Genomic DNA, 23,034 nt, shown 5'->3' with positions numbered 1-23,034 from the left:
TTTCATTAAAAGTCACTATTAAACTCCCTAGGGGCATTGGTACTCAGTTAGTCAGTAAATATAAAACAACGTTCAAATTTTTCAGGTCCCGCTGTTGAAGCTAATGGGGTAATTTATGCAGTTGTGCTCAAGTACTGTTCCAGAAAAAATGTCCAAAATGGCCTAAGTTACTATTTTTGTCATCCTTCTTGAATCTCTAGTTAAAGAGAACTTCACTGACATCTTTAATGTGATAAGCAACTCTTGTCAGTAATATTAAAATGAGTTTGTAGACACAGGCAAACTACATCATATTAGATGTGTCATGTTCAAAGAAGTATATATATATACTAGTCAAGATTAAATTGGCCACAATACTAGACAACCATAGTAAAGATGGAAGGCTTTTGAAAATTAGTACTGCAGCTGATCACCAAAATATTTTAACAATTCAAGCTGCTTTTCTTGTTCAGGCAAGTGATTGGCAGCAGAAGAAATATTCTCAGAACCTGCAGCAATGTTGAGCAATTTTTATCTTTGTCTCTGTGTAACAACTGAGAGTCTCCCTCTATGCACACATTTTGGATAATGATAACTTGTGAGTGCTTATGAGAATTATAAAAGATATAGCCATGCTTCATGCACTTAATATACAGTCATGCATTTTCAATATATTCCATGGTGAACCTGTCTAAGATATAAGCAAGAGCAAATGCATCAAATGGACAACATGTTTCAGTTAGACATTTTAATTACATTTTTTATTTTTTGCATTTTTTCTTATGCACAGAAAAATAGCTTCAAAAAGCAGCCTCTACCCTTGTAATATCCACAATTTTATTAGCTGTATAAACAGAAATATCAAGATTGCCATGCCACTGTTGCTGTTGCTTTTTATTTGTTTGTCTGATTGATTTTTGTTAGATTTTATTGTGTTTTAAACTGCTGTAAGGAACCCTGATGCAGCAGAAAGGCAGGATATAAACATTTCTTATTAATGCATAATACATAAATGCAATTCATACACAATACAGATTTTTTAAAAAGGTTCACCATGGAATAAAGAATCTAACTACTTTCTAGAAAACATAATCTCCCAATTCATCATCTTTGAAAACTCTAGAAAACCAAACTGGAAGGGAGAAGGGAGAAGCAAAAGCAAAGGATGTAGGACCATGCTCTTCACCCACGCACCTGAAGGAACTACTCCAATACCATCATCAACATCATAATCTGAGATGTCACTATCACTGATTCGCTGAGATCCTGTGCAACAGTAAGGCAAATAGATACCTGTATACTTGGTTCTTTTGTAAAGGGCAGAAATAAGTTTAAGTAAAGATTCTTGTCATTATGGAGAGTCAAATATGGGATGCATTCATATTTAAAAACAAGATTTTTTATATATATATATATATATATATATATATATATATATATATATATATGCAGGTTTTGGTGTCTTCGGGTGTCTTCCCGTGTAAGAGTTGGGGTGTCTAGGCGACGTTTCGACGAGGTCTCACTCGTCATCTTCAGGCTGGTGCTTTCGGCTTCTTGTTACTAGAACAGAGCAGGATCTCAGTGTTTGAGTTCCTATAAATACTGTTGAGGGGGTGTGGTGTATAGCCTCCAACGTTCTGGGCAGAGAGGAAGTTCCCAGGTTAGTGTGTCTTTTCTTCTTTTGTTCATTAATTACTTGAGGGATATCTTGAGTGATTTCTTGAGTGATATTCTGAGTACCACTTAGGAGGGTCATTAGGTGTGGATTAGTTGCTAAAGCTTTCGTGTCTTGACCTCTTGACCTTGTGAAGAGTTTTTTCTGAGAAGATGGCTGTACTGCACTTAGTTGTGCTCTGGCTTGGCTTCGTGTATAGGGGCGAGCTGTGGTTTTGTGCCCTGTGCCAGCCAGATCTGTGTAGGGATTGCAGGGGGGTGCAGCATCCGGAGGTGCCACTATGGTTTGGCTACTGGATGGTGTCTGTAATTTATCTGTGGAGAGGGTCTGGGTTTGGGTCTGGTGTGGTTGATTGGAGATGGCGTTCTGTGTGCCTCTGGTTCTGGTGTCGGTTTTTGTGGGGAGGGCTATTTTCCAGATGTCTGGCAGGCGGGACGTATCGTCACGCTATACACCACACCCCCTCAACAGTATTTATAGGAACTCAAACACTGAGATCCTGCTCTGTTCTAGTAACAAGAAGCCGAAAGCACCAGCCTGAAGATGACGAGTGAGACCTCGTCGAAACGTCGCCTAGACACCCCAACTCTTACACGGGAAGACACCCGAAGACACCAAAACCTGCATTCCTGTACCCGTGAAAATCTACGAAAGCATATATATATATATATATATATTTAAAAAAACTATTGTAAAATGGCTCAGAAAGGAGACATAGTACCTGGGTAATGGCACCAGTCCCAAGTATACTTACTGCAAGTTCTGTTGAAATAAAAAAATTGTGCCAGCCTGGATGAGTAGGCCGACATTATCTACAGCAGTGCAAACAGTAACTTGCATAGCTGTGGAAAAGTGAAATTAAATGCCTGCCATGAGGGGCAGAACTTGACTGCTCTGCCTCACATACCAGTGCAACATTGTCTTACTAAAATGATCCATAAGGTTGTGGGTTCATATTATCCAACAACCGTCACCATATTGTGTCAGAGGCTGTTAACAGAACAGCATGCTGGATCAGTCCCATCTAGTCCAGCAACCCTTTCTCACAGTGGCCAACCAGATGTCTACAGGGAGCCTGCAAGAAGGAACCAATCACAAAAAGCACTCTGCTCTTGTAGTTTCCAGCAACTTGTATGTAAGCCCGCCTTCCCCGGTCCATGTGACTGGTAGGGGCCTCTCATAACCCATACCCAACCTAGCCTAAAGTTACATTCCATGCCTGAAATCCAGTGTTTCTAGCTGCTAAAGAACCATGTAGGGCTTGAAAGTTCAGCTTTTCATGGACTTCTTTTCTTGGAATCTGTTGAGTTCCCCACTCCCATTAAATGTACACATTTTCTGGGCTAGAGAACAGTCATGGTCCTGAAAGTTGTTTAAAAGTCAAAGGAACTTTGACCTTTCGTTGGACTTAGTACAGAGTTTCAAATACATTGCCACAAATGCAGTAGCCAGAGCTATACAATGAATATTAGTGCCAACAGCCAAGAATCAAATGTCATAATCTTCCAGTGACATTTACAGGACCCCACTTGCTGAATACAGTGAAATTGCTTTAGAAATAAATTGGACTGGAGATGACAGCCACACTGTGTTAGCAACAACCAAGTTGGCATAAGCTAAGTGAACTAATATGGAAACAGTAAAGGTCACTGAGGGAGTGTATGCTGCTCAGCGCTGTTGCTTATCAATGCTTGGATCCTAAGGTAAGAGAACTTTTGCTGGGGGTGGGGAATTTCTTCCCCTCACTGTGTAGCCACCTGTGAACATCCAAAAAGACACTCCAGAGAAGCCTTTTTCTACCTTGTGTCTCTAGGGCTTGTTGCACTACAACTCCCATCATCCCTAGCTAGCAGAACCAGTGGTCAGGGATGATGGGAGTTGTAGTCCAACAACATCTGGAGACACAAGGTTGAAAAAAGCTGCTCTAGAGGGTCTCCCCCAGCAGCCCCCTGTACACGTCCCACATAATTCAGGAGAGGCTTTTGGTAGGTGGCAAAACAGGATCATTGAATCTGTCAATTGGTTTCTCTCAGTCATCAACTGCAGATGCATTTTTGTACACGTTTCTTGGCTGGAGAAATTTACTGCAAAATTCAGAGAAGAGCAAATTTCAAAGCACAGTGATGTTTCAGTTTGCATAGAATTACAGAATCATAGAATGGTAGAGTTTGAAGGCATCCCAAAGGTCATCTAGTCCAACCCCCTGCAATGCTGGAATCTCAGCTAAAGCATATTGTTTCAGAAAGTGGTACTAACGTAGATTAGTCTTTAAATGTGAACTCAATTTCTTCCCCATCCCTAGATGCAGATGGCTGCAGCGGTGAGAAAACCTTTCTTCTGTGAACGTCCTAAACTTATCTTAGGATCCAAGCTGAAATTTTCACACCCATTCTTATTCAAGTAAAACTCCGGAACCTTTTAAAGAAGGCAGCTGCTTACATGTTCTAAAGGTGTTAGTACACCTTTGTTATCATAACAAACTAGCCGAAAAGAAAAAGGAGCCGTGGACCTACTTTGTAATTTTTTGCTGGAGCTTTCTCCACCATGGGCATGTCTCCTTGGCATGAAAGGTGATGGCTGAGGCAGAGGTAGTGAGGATTCATCATGCGTCTGCAGCGTATACCAATGTGGTTCATCATCTAAAAGTGCTGTCTCCAGCTCTATAAGGATCTATGGGGAAAGGGAACAAGCTTCATCAACAGAAAACAAAACGCTCTGGAGATCCTGTCACATGTCTAAAACAGAACTAGTTTGCAGTGCCAACGTATGCACATTCACCTCCCCAAGAAAGTCGCTTTCTTCTTCTTGCACTCTGGGCTGATCCCAAACCGTGATCTCCAACATCCGTTCTCTAAAATCTCTACGGTGCACGTGGGAATAGAGAAAAGTTTGGTTCCATTTTGGTTCTAAGCTTTTCTTTACCGTTTTGGTCCTCCTCTTACTCTTATCACTGAAACAAACAAAGAAAAAACAAAACATTGTTGTAAATCACAATGCAGGAAGCAAGGCCTCTGACTCACCCCCTACTACTACCATACTTATTCTGCTGGGCTACCCCTGGTAGCTGCAAAGTGAGGTAAGGGAGCACTACTCAGTTGACTGGTGGCCTTGTTTCTCAGCCACAGAGCAGTGCTGCCAGGCCAAGAACACTCAACAGTCAAAAGGGCTGAAAGGGGACATTCAGGTTGTCCAGCAACTATAAACATAGGAAGCTTCCTTAAACTGAGTCAGACCACCGTTCCGTCTAGCTCAGCCTTGTATACACTGACTGGCAGTTTCTCTCCAGATCATCAAGCAGGGTTCTCTCCCAACCCTACCTGGAAATACCAAGGATTGGATCTGGGGCCTTGTGTAATCAAAGTAGATGCTGTACCACTGAGTTTCAGGCCCTAGGTGAGTGGAAGGACTAAGGGGCAGGCAAATGAACTAAGCCATTATGAGAGTTATCCATCACCCCAAGTCCATTTAGTGAATGAATTATCGGTAACACAAGCCAGGGGTTGAGTGTTTGGTACAAAAGTTGCACTCAAAATAAAAGACCAAGGATTGGACAAAAATACTTTTACTGTATTTTGTATCTATCTATCTATCTATCTATCTATCACCTATCTATCTGTCTACACACACACACACACACACACACACACACACACACACACACACACTTAATGGGAAAGGGACAGATAAAAGGATAAATCAGCTCCACCCATAAGGTTGAAGAGGAGAAGGGGGGATAACATTGGAAGGGAAGATGTGGTGTGGTGAATATTCTTTTATTGGGCCAGGATAACTTTCCATTGTGGAAAGTTTCTTTTCCTACAAATCCCTTCCATCAAAAAGGATTCTAACTGCTCCCCCAATAAAAGATACAGTTCATGGTATTAACCCTTATTCAAAGATGGCCCTTAGAACATGAGGAGTCTCCATGAGGAGACTGGAGTAAATTACTCTAAATATAGGGCCATTCATAGATTGATTTTTCATGGCTCTTTTAGAAAAGCATATAAACATATAGCAATATATTTTTTCAAACTATTTTTTCAGTAGAGCATGTTTTTCATTTAAAGAGCTACCTTCTGTCCGGAAGGAAATACATTTTTACATAAGGATTTCTCGGGCGTCCATCTATTCTGGGTGGCAGGTCTGTTGCTTGGAGAACATTCACTATTAACTGATGCCCAACTTTATCATACCAAAGCTTTACCTAAAATTTTATAAAATAATTGTAAGTTATCAGTCCAGAAAATGCATTCATTTGGATTCATATCCAATCAGATCCTTGAAACTTGAGCTGGGGTAAAAATATGCTCATTTTAAAATGGCAAAAGTAAAATACAGTATTGTAAATTTAAATATCCACTCCTCCCTTAAGCCTAGCCACAATATACTTGATTAAATGATAAGATCTTGGGCATGATCCACTGAAACTGATGGGCAGGAGATTCGGGACAGACAACGGTATTTCTTTCCATAGCATTTAATTAATTTATGGAATTCAATACCAAAGGAAACCAGTGATGGTCACAAGCTCAGATGCCTTAAAGAGGGTTAGACATAGAGGATGAGCCTGTTAATGGTGAATAGTCATGATGGCTATATCCCTGGACAGTTTACAGGGCAGGTATGAAATAAAACACAGTAATTAAGATCAACGAAAAGCTAAAACAGACAGCAATTCCCCCTCCCCCTTGTATAGAGAGTTTGCAGATTTAAAAGACAATTGAAAAGCATGTGTGAACTTTCTAAACATCTGGGTAGGCTTGTCTATACAATAATGTTTTTGCTCAGCACAAAATAGAGTACATTGAAAGGGCCTGCTTGATATCAATAGGCAAGGAGTTTCAATTCTTACAAAAGCAGAATGGGTATTATGTGGCATCTGTTGTAATGCAAATTCTGCCAGCCTAAGCGGCTGATTGAAGCACAAGACCTCTAAAGAGGATAAAATGAGGAGATCTTTCAGATAACCTGGATGCCACTGACCAGTAGCTGCTGAGGAGCAACAACGGCAGAGGGCAGTTGTCTTCAGCCTCTACTTGCCAGCTGTCCAAAGGCATCTGCTTGACCAATGTGGGAAACATGATGTCAAACTTAAGCGGACCTTTTGTTTGATCCTGGAGAACTCTTATTATGTTCTTATTAATGCATGTTTATCGCTTGATGACTGTTATATCATGGGATGACTTGCATGTGTAAATAAGCTACCCCAGATCAGTATGTTTTGCTGCCCAAAGTGATTCTGCCACCCATTACTAGGGCCAAAGTCTTGCCGCACCAGTTCTCACCTTCATCTACCCTCCTACAACTTGCTGCATTGTAGAACCAGCCCTGCTATACATGGAGGTGTTTTCATTGAGTCAGTTCACACATCTGACCGCGCAGCAATCAAGTGTGGAGAAATCAAGAGGACAGGAAGTAATGTGGAAGTTGTATGTGTGGTGTTATATCTGGGATAGCCTATGCATACATCCAAGTCATCAATGGATGATCTAGTGCTGAACGTTCATACAAAAGCATTGCTTCCAAAATGTCAACAAAAACATTTTCTGCATACAATTTAGGCTGCACAGATGTCAAATAAAAAACAAAAAGGAAAGGCTAAAATTTTCACTGACATTTTCCTCCTAATCTGCTCAGTTTTGTAACCTATACCTGAACAAAAACAGCAAACGAAATGTGCTGCCGGTGAACACCATTTTGTACTTACAGAGAGCTGCCCAGGCAGGACCTGTGGAGCATCTTTTAGGGCTCCAGGACTAGTAGGGGAAATAACAGAAATTGACGGCCGTTCCATTTTTTGAGATTCAAATGAACTAGAACCTGTAAGGATGGGGGGGGGGGAGAGAATGTGAGGTGGAAGAGACAGCAGTTTAATGCAAGATACACCCAAAACAATTTCATTACTGCTTCTGCTTTTAACATGTAACATTGCACACACTGAACCAACTACTCTGAGATGCCGAAACCAATGGGTTGACTATTCAACAAGAGAAAGATGATTCTCTTTCAAAATAAATGAGGGGAGGGTGACAAAAAGGTCTTCACCAAAATAACAACAGCAATGATGGTGATGATAAAAGAAACAAAGTACCTTCCCTTTGTAGCCCATTTTCCATAGCTGCACATTTATTTATTTTCAAATCTTTATAGAAAGGAAAATGATAGAAAAATAGAGGAGCAGGAAAGGGAAGGGGGGGAATTGAAAATTCTGATAAATGTCATTAAATGATGGATTTTCAACAAAACATTTGATTTTGAGTAGATGCAAAAACAAAATAAGAACACTGACAGCCTTTCCACTTGGTCAGTCAAGTAATAATCCTGAAGCTATTTTCAATGTCAATATTCCATCCAATATCAAGAGGACAGATAATTTCGCTACAGGGGAGAACATACTCTGTACAGTATAGTAATAATAAAGAATAAGAATGGGCAAGACATTCTTTTCTAAAACTTGGAGAGTGCTATAGGTCTCAAAGATATTATCTAAATTTTAAAATAAAAGGTTTGCAAAATGTAAGTTGCCTTGGGGGTCATTTTTTTCGGCCAAAATTTGCCTCATAAATAATTTTATAAATGAATAAGATGTGGGAGGGAGTACTGTTGTCACCATTTGTTAATCAGAAATAAAGTTGGTAGTGGAATGCTAAAGGTGTTCAGAGAATAATATCACTAAGAGTGATATTCAGCTAAGTTGTACTCTGAGCAAATTTATTGAACTTGATGGGATGAGAACTAACATTGGATATCACCCTAAATTTCACAAATATTCATGTGGCACATGCAGGAAAAATGGATTATGACCTCTTATGGGCCTGTTATGATTGTGCAACTATATACCACACAACAGCTGCTGAATGTTCTTCAGTTTTTGCAACTGAAACACAACCTGGAGGGAAAGTTAATACACATTTGCAATTCAGGGAAATGATGGCGCAGGAAGACCCTAAGTTACGTTTTCTCATGGAAAAACTCTTTTTTGTCAAAGCTTCATTTTTATGTGGAATTTTACCACACCACAGAAGAAACAATCTAGCTAGTTTCTTGGAAGTGAATTCAAACCATCAGTTCAGGTGGTGACATTTGAGAGTTCTCACCATTGAAAGTGTAGGCATATCAGCACCAACGTTTTGTGGACTGAACCCAGTGGTATCAAAAGTAGTTTTAGACAAAGATTGTGCTTACAGACTGCATAATGCTGCATCTATTCTTCTAAATAATTTTATTTCAATCTAAGCATAAGCAAGAACAAAGGAAATACTCACTAGATTCTAGTGGAGGATGAGAAGTCTCGGGAATCCTTGGAATGTCACTAAAATAGGTATAGAAAAATTAGAAAAACCTGAACAGCTTCTCTACAAAACAAATACATAGACATTAGAGGGAGGTAATTACTTAATTTTCAACAACAATTACCCTCAGATTTTCACTCATAGCCCTGAAAAATCCCCCACTTACAGGTCTTTGTTAGATATATTGTTGTTTTTAATTTAACTTTTCTCTCATAGTGCTATGCCGAAACCTATCCTCTGTTTTTGCAAAAGAGGCTTCATCTTCCTTCTTCATTCCCAGGTTGCTTTACAATGTCTTTCAATTTTCTTTAGAATTTTGATGGCACAGGGCTGAGCTTACCTAATTGTTGTGAGGGAGATGAGGGCACTGTGTGTGTTTCTTTCCATTACACATTTCTCTAGTAGTCTGCAGCCTTCCTGGGTGCCTGTATTTCCTGATCTGAGAAAGCCCTACAGGGACTGATACTTTATGACACCACCATCTAGGCTTTAGCTAAAGTGTGGGAAATGTTGTCAAGCCCCTGGGATTGCACTTGCTGATTTTGTTTCAGCAAAAAATCCTCCCTGCACTGATTTCTTTAAAAGCGAAAAGATCACATTTAACAACAAAAACAACAGTCTATCAGGAGGAATGTATGCAGTCTCTCCACATTCCCATGCTTACAGGAAAGCCCAGCTGAGATTTTCTTAAGTTACAGACACCTAGGAAGGCTGAAAATTCCAGCACCAGAGAGATGATTTGTAGAATGAAAGGACATTCACAGAAGACTTTGGCCACCTCAAAAATAAGGTAAGTATAACAAAATCCCACACCCCATTCATGAAACTTTCCCCCCTCCTTCCTAATTTCCAAACGTGATTCCTTTTTTTCCATTAGTAAAGCTGGGATTTACAATAGAACGTGATGATCCTAAGGGACACAGCTCTAATGTACATTTGGGTTTGACAATGATTACAACACAGACAGCAACTTCAGTATGAACACACTATCAGGTTACTATTGCAGTTGAATGTTCCACAATATTTGTAAAATCACACAACAAAGGGAAACACGTTAGAGAACAGAAGGGGGACAGCTATCTACAGCTAGTGATTCTGACTTTCCCCCTTTTTGGAAATGACCCAAATTGTGTAACTCACTAGAAGTTTCTATACACGCGTCTCAAGGAGTTTGCTGAATGAAGCCTATGAAAAAAACTTACAATAACAGAGAAAAAACCAAGAAAATATGGAAAAGGTAAAAAATAATAATAAAAGTATATACACATGGAAATACAATACACATGGAAACTGATATATCCCTAAATAGGGCTGCAATTCTAAACACAGTTACCTGGGAGTAAGCACCCTTGAACTCAGTAGGATTTACTTCTGAATGGGCATTGTACAGCAGATGTGGAGAACATTCAGCCCTCTAAATGTTGCTGAACTACATGTATCAGCCTCAGGAAGCCTAACCAATGGTAAGTGATGATGGGAGCTGTAGTTCAACAGTATCTGGAGGGCCAAAGGTTTCCCACATCTGATGTATAGCATCATGTTACAGATTTACATGCAGTTCTTATACATTAGCCACTGAAACAGCAAAACATGCTTCCTATTAGTGGCTCTCAGTCCAAAAATATTTTGTTTGCCCTTGAGCAGTTTTGATTGTATATCACAAGAATTTTTACCTTCATCCACAAATTTTAGTTTTACACTTGGGTGGGGATTTACCATAATTTTATGCTGGGGATTCACCAGAATCTATAAAGTCCCCTGGCAGCATGAGATTTTGCTAGTCCCTTCCAGGGGTCTTAGGCATAGCATGTGTCCAGATATGGTGCATAGAGACTTGTTCAATAGCTTTGAACTGTATGATATGGGCAAGCCACTTTCTGCACACAAGCCTTGATTATTCTCTCACATAAACAAAGAAGTATTGTGGGTTGCACAGAATCCAGGGAACTGTTGTCTGTGCCACAGTAATGCCACAGAAACCCAACCCTCCACTTTTATATAAATAAAATGGCACATAAAGAGCTACAACTCTTAAAACACCGCACATCCCTGCCCAACCTCTATACAGAGCAATGTGGTTTTCTCAAGAGGTCAATCCACTTAACAGTGGTTGTACCCCTTCAGTCCTTGTCCATTTTATTTATTCTTAAAATAGCTATGTGCATATATTACAGCAACAATAGTCCTCTTCCAGCATTCCTAATGTAGGGGAAGGTAGACATCCAGTGAAGATAACCATGCAAGCTGTGCCCCTCTTCCGTCACTCATCTCATCACCTTCCAGCTCGTGAAAGCAGACAAGCTGCAAAATGAAGCCTCATGCATTCATGGAAAATCAGGATTCTAAAATGAGTGTTGGGGGATGGGAGTTCATGAATACAAAAGGCTCCTCTGGCAAACATTTGCCTTCCACAAACTAAAAGGAGATTGACATGGTGACATGGGTTGGGGCAGTGGCGTCGCAGCGGGGGTGGAGGGTGGTACGCCCCAGGTTCCATATCTGCGGGGGTGAGGGGCTCTCGGTGGCACGAGCAGTCATCGTGCCGCCGCGGCCACATGTGGAGGCTCCTCTGTTCGCTGCTGCAGCCATGAGCAGAGGATCCCGGCGCCGGCAGCAAACCGCTATGTACAGAGCATGTGTGACGTCACATGCATGCGCTGTACATAGCGGTTTGCCGCTGGCGCTGCTCCAGCACCGTACGGATGGCTGCAGCGGCGACGGAGGGATCCCGGCACCGTCCGTACGGTGGTTGAGTGGCACTGGCTGCAAACCGCTACACAGCGCATGTGCGGTGTCGCTACGTACAGCGCATGTATCATACGTAGCGGCGCCGCACATGCACCCTACCTAGTGACGCCCGCCCCGGGTGTCATGACGCCTTCCTTCGCCCCAGGGTTCGAGGAGCCCTCCAAGTTAAACCACCTCCTTTACTTTCTCCTGAGAAATGTCTGGAAAGTGTGTGTGTGTGTGTGTGTGTGTGTGAGAGAGAGAGAGAGAGAGAGAGAGAGAGAGAGAGAGAGAGAGAGGAGAGAGAGGGGAGGAATGTATGTGTGTGTGCACAGACTGAGTCACACAGAGAAACGCTTACATAGTTATGACGGCAAGATTCCACATGTAACATTGTGCATTTTACAAAACAAGTGATTCGAACCTTACCCAATAGGCCTTGAAACAATAATTTCAACTTGAGGTTCTGATTTTGATTCTAAAATAATGTTGTAAACTTCTTCGTTTGTAGCTCCGGGAAGCGGTTTGCCATTCCATTCTAGAACTTCATCACCTTGAATGTAAACACAAGGGAGGTTTCATCTCCTGCCTTTCATATCACTTTGCACAAGTACACACAAATAAATAAATAAGCTTTCTTTTCCAGGCTTACAGATGATCAGTTTATTGAATATTCATCCTGATAAGTTTGCAGAAAGCTTGTGTAGAAGTTATACAGTGCCTGCTCTTTATTTAGCATCCATTCTGATTTGTTTATGCACAGGCTATACATCTGGAGGCAGCCCTGTTTAGGGAAGTTTTTAATGACTGATGTTTTAATGTATTTTTAATCTTTTGTTGGAAGCCGCCCAGAGTTGCTGGGGAAACCAAGCCAGATGGGAGGGGTAGAAATAATACATTATTATTATTATTATTATTATTATTATTATTACTACTACTACTATTATTATTATTATCACCACCACCATCATCATCATCATTATACAACACCCACTATTTATTAAGCATTCATCTTGTTTAGTTGCAATAAGGTTATATGACTTTCCATCAACTGAACATTATCTCATTTTTTTCATGCGCATTTTCTCATCACTTTCCCTATCATAAAATGTCTGGCTCTTTATTAAGTGGGTTTTTTGTGCCAGAGCACTTTAATCCATTTTAATTGTGTAAAACTAAATTTGCGACAGAATCCATCTTCTGTGTATGCTAGTGACCTCTTTGTACGCCGGCCAGACAGGAGATTCCTGCATTGCAGGGGGTTGGATTAAATGACCTTTGGGGTCTTTTCTGACTCTACAATTCCATGATTCTATGAGAAGCACCCTCTTGGCCAATGCATGTGGACAGAAGTAAGCTCCTCCAAGTGGCCAATCAAACACCAACACTTTCTTAAGGGGCTTCAATGTTCAAAGAGGCTGCTCAAAGAGCCCTGGCTCTTTTCCATGCCAAGCAGACTGCTGTTTGACGATCCTCCTGTCAAACCTTAGTTCAGTTCATTTTGTATACAGTGTACCCTGAATACAAACACAATCGCAGAATCACAGAAATGTAGAGTTGGAAGGGACCTTGAGGATCACCTAGTCCAACTTCTTGCAGTGCAGGAATCTTTCACCCAACCTGGGGCTCGAACCCTGAGATTAAGAGTCTCATGTGCTACCAACTGAGCTATCTATATGGAAATAAAATCCACAGATCCAAAAAATTTGCAAAGCCCCCAATTTTCATCACTTCCCATCATTTTCTATAAGGAGTCCTTTACTGCACCGAAGATGATTTCCTTCTGTATTCCGAAGTTTCTGTCCGCCTAACACAGAATGGGGAGTCCAGGCACTGGCACAGCTCTGGCCCCCAAGCAGATCTGCAGAAGAACTGCATGTATCCATTTATTTTCAGACTTCCATGTTCACTTAAGCAGAGGGCGGCAAGCATGCAACCTAAAGGTGCTTCTTCTCCTGGGGATCAGTGCACTCAACTGGGTGGATTCATTTAGGGCCCATTTTTGCTCACGTAAGCAATTTGATAATAACGTCAACATTTAATATTTAAATGCTGTTTTAAAAATTAAACATGTTATTAAATGTTTAATGCACACATAAGGAAGTCCTTCCAATTCTTTATATAAATATAATGCTTTTTAAATTTCCCCCATATATAAGTAGCTGCTTCTAAGGGCAACCTGCACCCTATTACAAACAGTAAAGATAGTGATTGTCAATATATTGCTACCATCACATTAGACTGAAATGTTTTATTGCAAACTTTAAATTGGGAAAGGGAACCTCACGTCTGGAGATGAAATGCAGCACTCTAGGCCTCTCCGTCTGGGCCTTGGGACTCTCCCTATGCCCTGCTCCCTCCCCAGGACTCAAGCCCTGTCCTCACACCATGCCCCGCCCTGAGCCCACTCCACACTCCCCATGAGAACTGCTGCTTGGCTGAAACATGTCCTCTAACTATCATAGTGCCTAGATGAAGGTTGGCGAGTGGTGTGTTTTGTCTGGAGATGTAAGAACCTCTGACTTTTGCATGACTGGAAGGTAGCCCACTGTACAGAGTACATAAGGGTCAAATCTGTTGCTCTGCTTGCTTTGGCCTCTGACCCCACCCAGCTCTGGCCCCCAGAAAGTTTAGGGGAAATCTGGTCCTGAAAAAGTTCTGCGTTCCTGCTGTAAATGCAGCACAAAACACAACAGTAGTGCTGTTTTCGCAACATCAAAAATAAATAAAGTGGCTGAATTACCTGCTCTTAGATGTCCCACCACATCAGCCAAGCTACCTTTCTTTACTTTGGTAATGAAGGCACCAAGTCGTCCTAAATCAGTCATTTTTCCTCCTACTACCTGAGTGGGTGGGGGGGAAAGTGTCAGTTTTCAGAATACAGCGAATTACATTTGAAGGAATGCAGTGAAAAACTATTTAATCCAATAGACAGCTGCAAGCTACCTCTCACAACTTGCTGACCAGAATGTTTACACACAGGCCACACAAGTTCAAAGTTAAAACAGTCCTTGCTGAAGTGATATTTTATGTAATGTTCAGAGGCCTTATACATGTAAAACTATATTTCTACAAGCTCTCATATAAACAGATTCCAGGTCAAAACACGGATTATGAATGTTAGGAAAGCCTGCTGGACCAGGTCAATGGCTCATGCTAGTCCACCATCCTGTTCTCACAGTGGCCAAACAGATGCCTGTGAGAAAACAGCAAGCAGGATTCGAACACAGGAACCTTCTCCCCTCCTGCAGTTTCCAGAAGCATTGCTACTTCTAACCGCGTCCTGAGTAGGAATCACATAGGTTCCTGATTGGGCCCCTGTGGGAATAGAATGCAGGACTAATGTGCCCATCTGTCTGATCTAGTAGGATGATAATCTTATGATTATTATTTTCCACTTCCCATTAAACTCTAATTCAAGGTTATGGCCAGCTTGAACCTTTCTATGAAAGAAGCATACAATGCTCAGTCCATGGCTATTTGAACTAGCAACCTAATATGCATTCACTGTTCTTAATGAAGGGAGATGTTCCCCTATCTGGAAAGGAGTTTGGAATTCATCTGTCAATATTAGGAATTCACAGGGAGGAAGAGAAAGGTCAGAAAAGGCTGCTGAGCTAATGTATGCCTATCTGCAAATTATATCTATGTCAGGCCCCTGCCTCAGACATTAAAGGAGCAGAAATGCCAAATATAGTTCTATGGCTCATGATTCTATTTTCATAATTTGGAAGGTGCGGACTGGCTCAGCAGCCTTTTCCTCTTTTCCTACCACAAGGTCCAAAAACCAAAGATAAGATTAGTACCCTGAGGAGGAGACACCACCCATCACTTAGTTCTCTCGCTGAGGCCATAGCCAACCTCTAAAATATATTGGAATGAATTTACAGCCCAACCTCCACAGTACTTACTTTGAGTCCCAGCAATGCACCTGACTCTTTTGGCATAGTTGTTCTCTTGTTGAGAATAACACGACCAATTAGGCGATCTCCTTCTTTAGATGGTTGCCACGTTACAGGATGCTATTAAAAATAAACAAACAAGGAGAAGCAAATTCCTGGTTATGCATCATACAAATCAAGTCTGTAAAACAGCCACACTCTTTTCCCCGAGGTAATAAAGGTGTTGGGCATCTATTTTTATAGTTATCAATGGACTGCATGTTGCCTATGCTGGTTATTTAAACTGTTTGCTGTCTCCAGCATAGTACTTAGAATGAAAGGCACACTTACAATCCAAGACAAAGTACACAACTCCTTATGGTTTAACATATATTTTTCTATTAAGTTTATTCAATGGATGAAGGAGCAGATTTTCTACAAAAATATCCTACCTATTAAAGATGTTTTGTGGATTATTCATAAAAACAACTATGTCACAGTCTTTTTTCATATCATCATGTTAAGAACCAACCAACACCATAATGATAATAAAAAAATAATCATTTATTTTAATTTAATCCAATAGACCAATTTGGCATATTTCTTACCGAGCTAATAGGAGATGTCTCCCTACTGTGCCACGTGGCCGGATCAAGCCAGTAATAATCCAAATCACCTGGAATATATAGGAAAGGAAAGAAATGAAATGGGTATTCTGAAGGAAATGCATTAACTGTATTATGAGTTGAACTGAATTTAGTGTTTGAATTTAGAAATAATAATAATAATAATAATAATAATAATAATAATAATAATAATAATAATATACAATTCCCTATTCAACTGCAGATCTTGCATGATGATTGAGTTTATGTTTTGGTTGAGTTTGTAATTTGTTAAAACTGTTTCTATATTACAGTGTTTCAAGATGCTGTTGTTGCTAGCATATAAAAATACAAGGAGATACTTCAGATTGGCCACATTCAGAGGACATCCTAAATCAAGTCTGAGGAACCTTATTGCCCTCTAGGTGTTGTTGGACTTTTACTCTCATCAGACCCAGCTGGCGTGGCCCATGGTCAGGAACAATGGGAGTTGTAGCTCAACAACATATAGAAGACTACAGCTTCCCCATATGTGTGCTAAATCATAGTTTAGCAATACCAGAGTGAGTCAAGTCTTCCTACCCAGGTTTGGATGCTTGTATTCTCTCCTTCAGCACAGGCACAAGGAGGAAATCAGAAGTTTCTGCTACAGTTTCAGATTAACCAGAGTTTAGTGGGCCATCCAAATCCTAAACTATGATTAATGTTAACTGTGGTTTGATTAAACCACAGTAATCCATGCTTTGAAGCTGTCTTGTTTCAAACAAACCATGCTTACGATTAACCAGTTTTTTGGGTTTAAGCTACAGTTACGGTAAGTGAAACCAAAATCTTCCTCACAGTCATATCAGAGAAAGAGCAAGATGAGCCCATGGCCCAATATAACTCATTTCATCAAGCAGAACTGGGCTATTTATTCTGGCCTATCTAGCTCCATTCTGATAGCATTTCTTCTGGATTTCAGGTACCATATTTCCTGTAACCTGAGATGATTTCAATGGAGGTGCCTAGTGTTGAACCTTGGACCCCTCTGCATATAAAACAACACACTCTACTTGCATGCTATAAACACAAGCTTGATTGTGTCAATCCCACAATTTCCAACTGCAGTAAATTTTGAGCAGCTGCTTGCTTGCTCCAGATCCCCATATGGCCTACTTGTGTACATTTGCAAATACATAGGACTGTACTTCAGGCTAAAGTTAACTGCAGAGAGTTCCTATTTAAATCAATAGCACTTAAATGATGGCTAACTTGTGCTACTGATTTCAATGGAACTCAAGTTCAGCTAACTTCAGCTGGATCCAACTCAGAAACATCACACCATCATAATCAATTTCCAGTAAAACTGCTCTCAACATCTCACTATTTGGGGGAGACAGAAGCAACCAAAGCTACAATGAGTGACATACACATAGCTGTGCTAGTAAGCAATTGATAGTACTTAAACTAATTTTGTGTGGTATGTAGTAGTATATATGCACAATATTAACTTGAATAATGGAGGCAAAACTGGAAATGTACTTGAGATGACACATAAGTAAAAGGGGTAGACAGGAAAGATGAATGAATTACATGATGTGAAGTGATGGAGAGAGATGGATATACTTCTGTGTTATGCAATGATGACCAACAAATGAATTATAATAATCAATTCGCAGAGACTGCAGTTTAGAATACCTATCGGGATTCTGTACAAGAAGATGCTTCATTGTAAAGACAAGCTGGAGCACAATTCTCTGCACACTTACCTAATAAGTCTAATTGAAATTAGCAAAACTTACTTCTGAGTAAACATGCACAGGATTGCACTGTTAGCCACTCTGCTATTGCTGATTATCAACTAATGTGAGCTGTGCAGACTCTGGTTTACCTCTGCCATGAATTCATTAGTTAGTCTAAAGCAGCTCATTCATTATCTCTTATCCTCAGCCCCACCCAAACCTGTAATAGGGGGCTAATAATGTCAAACTACTTTACAGAGCTGTAATACAGATGATGAAGAGGATAACAACAACAACAGCCAGCAGCATCAGCATCAATGGCACATTTATTTCTCATTGGGCTTATTTATTTTTTAAATCTCTCTCTCTCTCTCTCTCTCTCTCTCTATATATATATATATATATAGCATGGTTGATATCAAAAGCTCAGTACAAATACATAGCCACCCTTTTGTTAAACCAAAGTTTAATATTACAAGAGTGAGCCTACCCTTCTCCAAGCTGCTTTGGATGCACCTGCTTTAATTTTTAGATTAACCACAGTTTACTGTGTCATCATAGATTGGCCATTTTTATTTTAACCATGGTTTGCTTGAAACAAGCCAACTCCAAACAATGCATTATGAAACTGATAATCCAAGGCAGCCAGTTGCCAGCTGAGAACAAGATGCTGGTCCAGATGGGCCATTGGCATCATGCTGCAAGCTCTTCTTATGTTCTTAATCAAACCACAGTTAACATTAGCCATAGTTTAGGGAGCTTTTTTTGCTAGGGTTGTTGTTGTTGAACTTGCAGAATCTTTCCTAAAGCTCCTCCCCTTTTTGACATGCTAGATCAAATTAAGGCTATGCATATTTATTTAGTTTTAACATTTATCAACTGTTCTTCACCAGATAGTCCCAGGGCAGAACAAAACCACACCTTCATTCAAACGAAGTATAGTAAATAAAATAAAAAACAACACACCATATTATATATACAACTACTTTTAAAATTATAATTAAAAGAATCAGGAAAAAAATACTGAAAATATTAGTGTAATATCAGTACCAGACACACCTCCAAGGATTCTAGAAGTAGGGAGCCACCACAGAGAAGGCCCTCTCATGCACCCCACCCTACAAACTTCGGCTAACAGTGGGATCATGAGCAGGTTCTCCCCCTCTGAACTTAGTGCTAGGGCATGTGAATATTGAAGAAGGTGTGTGCAAGTATGTAGTTGTGCAAAGCCAGCATACTCATCAAAGCAAATCTGGTGCCATAAACTGGCATACTTGGGCACATGTTGTGGTAGAGTTCACCACATGAATCCTACCCTGCATTCCCCCCCCCAACTGTAGGCATCACCAGTTAGCGCCTCCATGTTGCCAAGGAGGGAGAGGCATCAGCTGACAACCCACTCAAATATGTTGTCAACCTTGCCTCAAAGGATGAAGCCTGAATATATAGGGAACAGGAGTATGGTTGGAACTGACAGGAAGCAACATACAAGAAGGACAAATTCACACTCAGGCACAGATTTCTCCTTCTGAAGAGCAAACAATATACCTTCTCTCATTGTTATTTGTGCCATTTCACTTCGGACATATTAAATGGAGACCCTAATTCTTAATGACAATGATACTTTAACAGCAGCATTCAAGTTACAGGTAGGTAGCCGTGTTGGTCTGCCATAGTCAAAATAAAAAAATTCCTTCCAGTAGCACCTTAAAGACCAACTAAGTTAGTTCTTGGTATGAGCTTTCGTGTGCATGCACACTTCTTCAGATACACTGAAACAGAAGTTGCCAGATCCTTCTATATAGTGAGAAGGTGGGGAGGGGTATTACTCAGAAGGGTGGTGGGAATGGGAGATTGGCAGATAGCTGAGATGAGCCTGTTGACGACTCTTAACGACTGCAATAGGTCTTACAGGAAAAGGCAAGGGGTGAGAAGGTGAAAAATGGCTTAGTCATGTATTCAAGAATGTGTACTCTATTATACAATTTCTCTCTCACAAACATGCTCAGACACTTTATCTTTCACAACATTATTTTTATGGCAAACATGATATTGCTAACAAAAGTTGGTTGGGCTAGAATTTGTCGATTGCTTTCTCTCCTTAGCTTCCCTCTGTTCAGTTTGCTATATAAAGTGCCAAAAAATGAATATATTCAAGATTAGAGTCATGAATACCTAAAACTGAAATGCAATGCTTTCAACTGGGAACATTGTATTTAAAAATAAACAAATCCAAAAGCATACTATATGATAATACACAGGCTGCATTATTGCAATTTGAAGGCTATGAAATTTACTAACCACAACACGACTCAGGAGACGCAGGGCACACCAACTCTCTTCTGCCAAACAGATTAGCTAAAAATAATATATCTGAATGATTATATGTTCCTGACCATCAAAACCTCTGAAATCTGATTACTTTCTCGAACGTGCAATATTCTTTATGGCTAAATGAGATTTACCCTGTCCAGAATTACATTTACAGGCAGGCTATTTTAAAATAAAATTTAAAAAAATCTAAACACATATTTATGGTTGAAAAAGTCAGCTTATATTTTAAAAACACAGTTATATACTTTAAAAATCAGGAATGGGTATTATGAAAGGTAAAGGAACCTGCCCGCCCCCAAAAGAGCAACAAAAATGGCTCTTTTTATCTCTTCCCCCCACCCTTATGCTTGTACTTCACCACCAGAAGAAACCTTTTCAAAACTCAGACTGATTGGCAATAATATTTTACAGACATCTACAGCCTACCATTCTGACAGTACTATTAGATTACCTGTCCCCGAATACACCGTATGGAGAAGAAACTGAAGGAAACCAGCAAACATAGCAGCTTCAGCTCAGAGCACCTAAACAAGCAGAACCGACTTCAAGCAGGTTGCTGAATTCCAGCCTGCGACTGTAGCAAAGCCGTAACCGCAACGGGCGGGGAGGGGAGAGGAAACCCCCCTCCAAAAAACAAATCAGTACAAAGCCAGGTCTATAAGACAAGTCCCTGCTGTCCTTGTCTCCTGAGCCAATGCCAAATTATTCTGCAATGTCAAACACTCTACAACAGTGACACCAAACAAGGCCACAAGAGCCACAGCCATCAATACAAATCTCTGCAGTGTGCAGAGAGCATTGATTACTGCATTAATCTATACATGCTCAGTGCAATGCTAAAGAGCCTCTCTGGCTACGGAGAATCCTTAATGATTTTAGGAGACTCCACGAGACAGTCTGACGGGGGGGGGGGGGGAGGAGGGGAAACCCCCCAAACAAAACACTGCTCCCTGCCCACAGAGGTGGGAAAATAAATGTTTTATCTGCCAGCAGCTGACACAGACAAATGCTATTCGAAGCACAAGTATCAATGCAATCAGTAACAATGCGGCAGCCGTTCTTCCTCTTTAGTACATTTAGACTGAATTTTTGCTGTGCAATTCAAACACAGGCACAACACAAATTAAACCCGACCCACCCACCCTTAATTCACGGATAGGAGGCCACCACAGAAATGTGTGAGTTGGGTTAGAAAGAAGAGAAGCCCACCACCTGGCGAAGTTGTTCTTCAGGTTGCCTGATCCAAAGACAAAAGCGGCTAAAGCTGGGCCAGAAGGCATATGTTTACTGGATGCTGCTCTCACCTGCTGACCGAGACAAGCCTTGGGCAACTGCCAAGGGGCACTCATGGCACATGGACCACTTCTTCCGGAAACTGGGGGCACTTCCATGGGCAGAGCGAAAGTGAGTCAAAAGAGGCAGATGGAGATTTTCTTAGCGCTGGCACAGGTCCCTTCCCTTTGCAGCAGTTTTGTCTCCCATGCAGATGGGGCAGGGAGAGACAAAATAATATTTGTAGTTGAATAAAGCAGTTGAATGTAGCAGTTCGAAAGCACGTCAAAGTGCAAGTAGATAAATAGGTACCACTCCGGTGGGAAGGTAAACGGCATTTCCGTGCGCTGCTCTGGTTTCACCAGAAGCGGCTTAGTCATGCTGGCCACATGACCCGGAAAAACTGTCTGCGGACAAACGTTGGCTCCCTCGGCCAGGAAAGCGAGATGACCACGCAACCCCAGAGCTGTTCGCGACTGGACTTAACTGTCAGGGGTCCTTTACCTTTACCTTTTATAACATCTTACAGATTTCTCAGTGATATACTGTACTATAGGTCAGCACTGTACTAACACAATGGTAGCGGTTAGTTGACACTACAAATATTTTAATGTACTACTTGTGCAAAGCGGGAGCAGGTGCAGGAAGGGGCTGCAAAACTATATGGAGAGCTCCACCCCAAGGCCATGACTTCCACTGACTTACGGGTAGACATCTGAGCCAGCAGCACTGTGAAATTACTACAAAATCTACCAGAAACCATGGAGCATTTGAAACACAAATCATCATCAACACCCTCAAATCAGCCCATTGTAAACTCCTAACAACTGAATGGCTAAAGCAGTTTAATTGATGCCTGAATGAAAATACTGCAATCAGGGTGGACATGGAACATAATATATTTTGGGTTGTGCATGTCTGTTAGGAACATTGCAGTATTAATGTTCATTAAAAAGAAAATTTAATAAACCAGATACCCTGAAAAATATAATCAAGGGTATTATTATTATTAATATTATTATTATTAGTTTGTATTTTTCTATGTATTTTACCTAACTCCAAATGATTCACACTCTGACCTGGGGGGTCAAAGAGACAGGAGAAGGGCAGAGAGAATAAGCTGACTGCACTAGGTCAAATTTCATTCCACAGCAGTGCTTTTATTCTTCTTTTGACCTGATTTGCCCCTACAGAAGACAAATGGCAGATTTTATATAATATTTAATACTTCTCTAATGTTGCCACAAGCAACACATCCTAATCCTCATCACAATTTTCTAGGCCAAGCTACGATTAGGATTGTGATGACACAGATAAAGGAAATCTGGACAATACGGGTTAATGTTTTCATTTCTTCTCATAAAGCAAGCAGAGAAAAGGTTCTGAACATACTACCCATATCCTCATTACTGGAAGTGTGGTCACATAGTTTTGAGAGAGGTGATGGACCACATTAATTTTCTGTTACTCCAGAGCAGGAAGTAGCTGACATGGTGCCCCCCAGATGTTACAGACTCCCATTTCAGTCAGTCTAACCAGCACAGC

General features: G+C 40.7%; 1 protein-coding gene across 50 annotated transcripts in view; it reads right to left on the bottom strand.

Moving 5' to 3' along the window:
* RIMS1 (regulating synaptic membrane exocytosis 1) overlaps positions 1-23,034 on the bottom strand; it is a 245,825-nt gene that overhangs the window by 100,715 nt on the left and 122,076 nt on the right. For 39 of the 50 annotated variants that reach the window (XM_081186852.1, XM_081186854.1, XM_081186896.1 and 36 more), the window contains 11 exons: positions 20,185-20,241; positions 16,163-16,230; positions 15,585-15,695; positions 14,417-14,516; positions 12,103-12,226; positions 8,920-8,966; positions 7,362-7,474; positions 5,728-5,858; positions 4,433-4,604; positions 4,168-4,324; positions 1,174-1,245 (listed from right to left, as the gene is read on the bottom strand). In XM_081186852.1, coding sequence (XP_081042978.1) covers positions 1,174-1,245; positions 4,168-4,324; positions 4,433-4,604; positions 5,728-5,858; positions 7,362-7,474; positions 8,920-8,966; positions 12,103-12,226; positions 14,417-14,516; positions 15,585-15,695; positions 16,163-16,230; positions 20,185-20,241 — 1,152 coding nt within the window. Of the gene's footprint in view, positions 1-1,173; positions 1,246-4,167; positions 4,325-4,432; positions 4,605-5,727; positions 5,859-7,361; positions 7,475-8,919; positions 8,967-12,102; positions 12,227-14,416; positions 14,517-15,584; positions 15,696-16,162; positions 16,231-20,184; positions 20,242-20,668; positions 20,797-23,034 lie in introns of those variants that run through there. The other 11 variants (XM_081186898.1, XM_081186894.1, XM_081186873.1 and 8 more) reach the window with 4 other exon arrangements.

The sequence above is a fragment of the Podarcis bocagei genome (assembly GCF_964188305.1).
Source record: "Podarcis bocagei genome assembly, chromosome: 3".
Taxonomy (NCBI): domain Eukaryota; kingdom Metazoa; phylum Chordata; class Lepidosauria; order Squamata; family Lacertidae; genus Podarcis; species Podarcis bocagei.
This window is presented reverse-complemented; position numbering and strand designations above follow the sequence as displayed.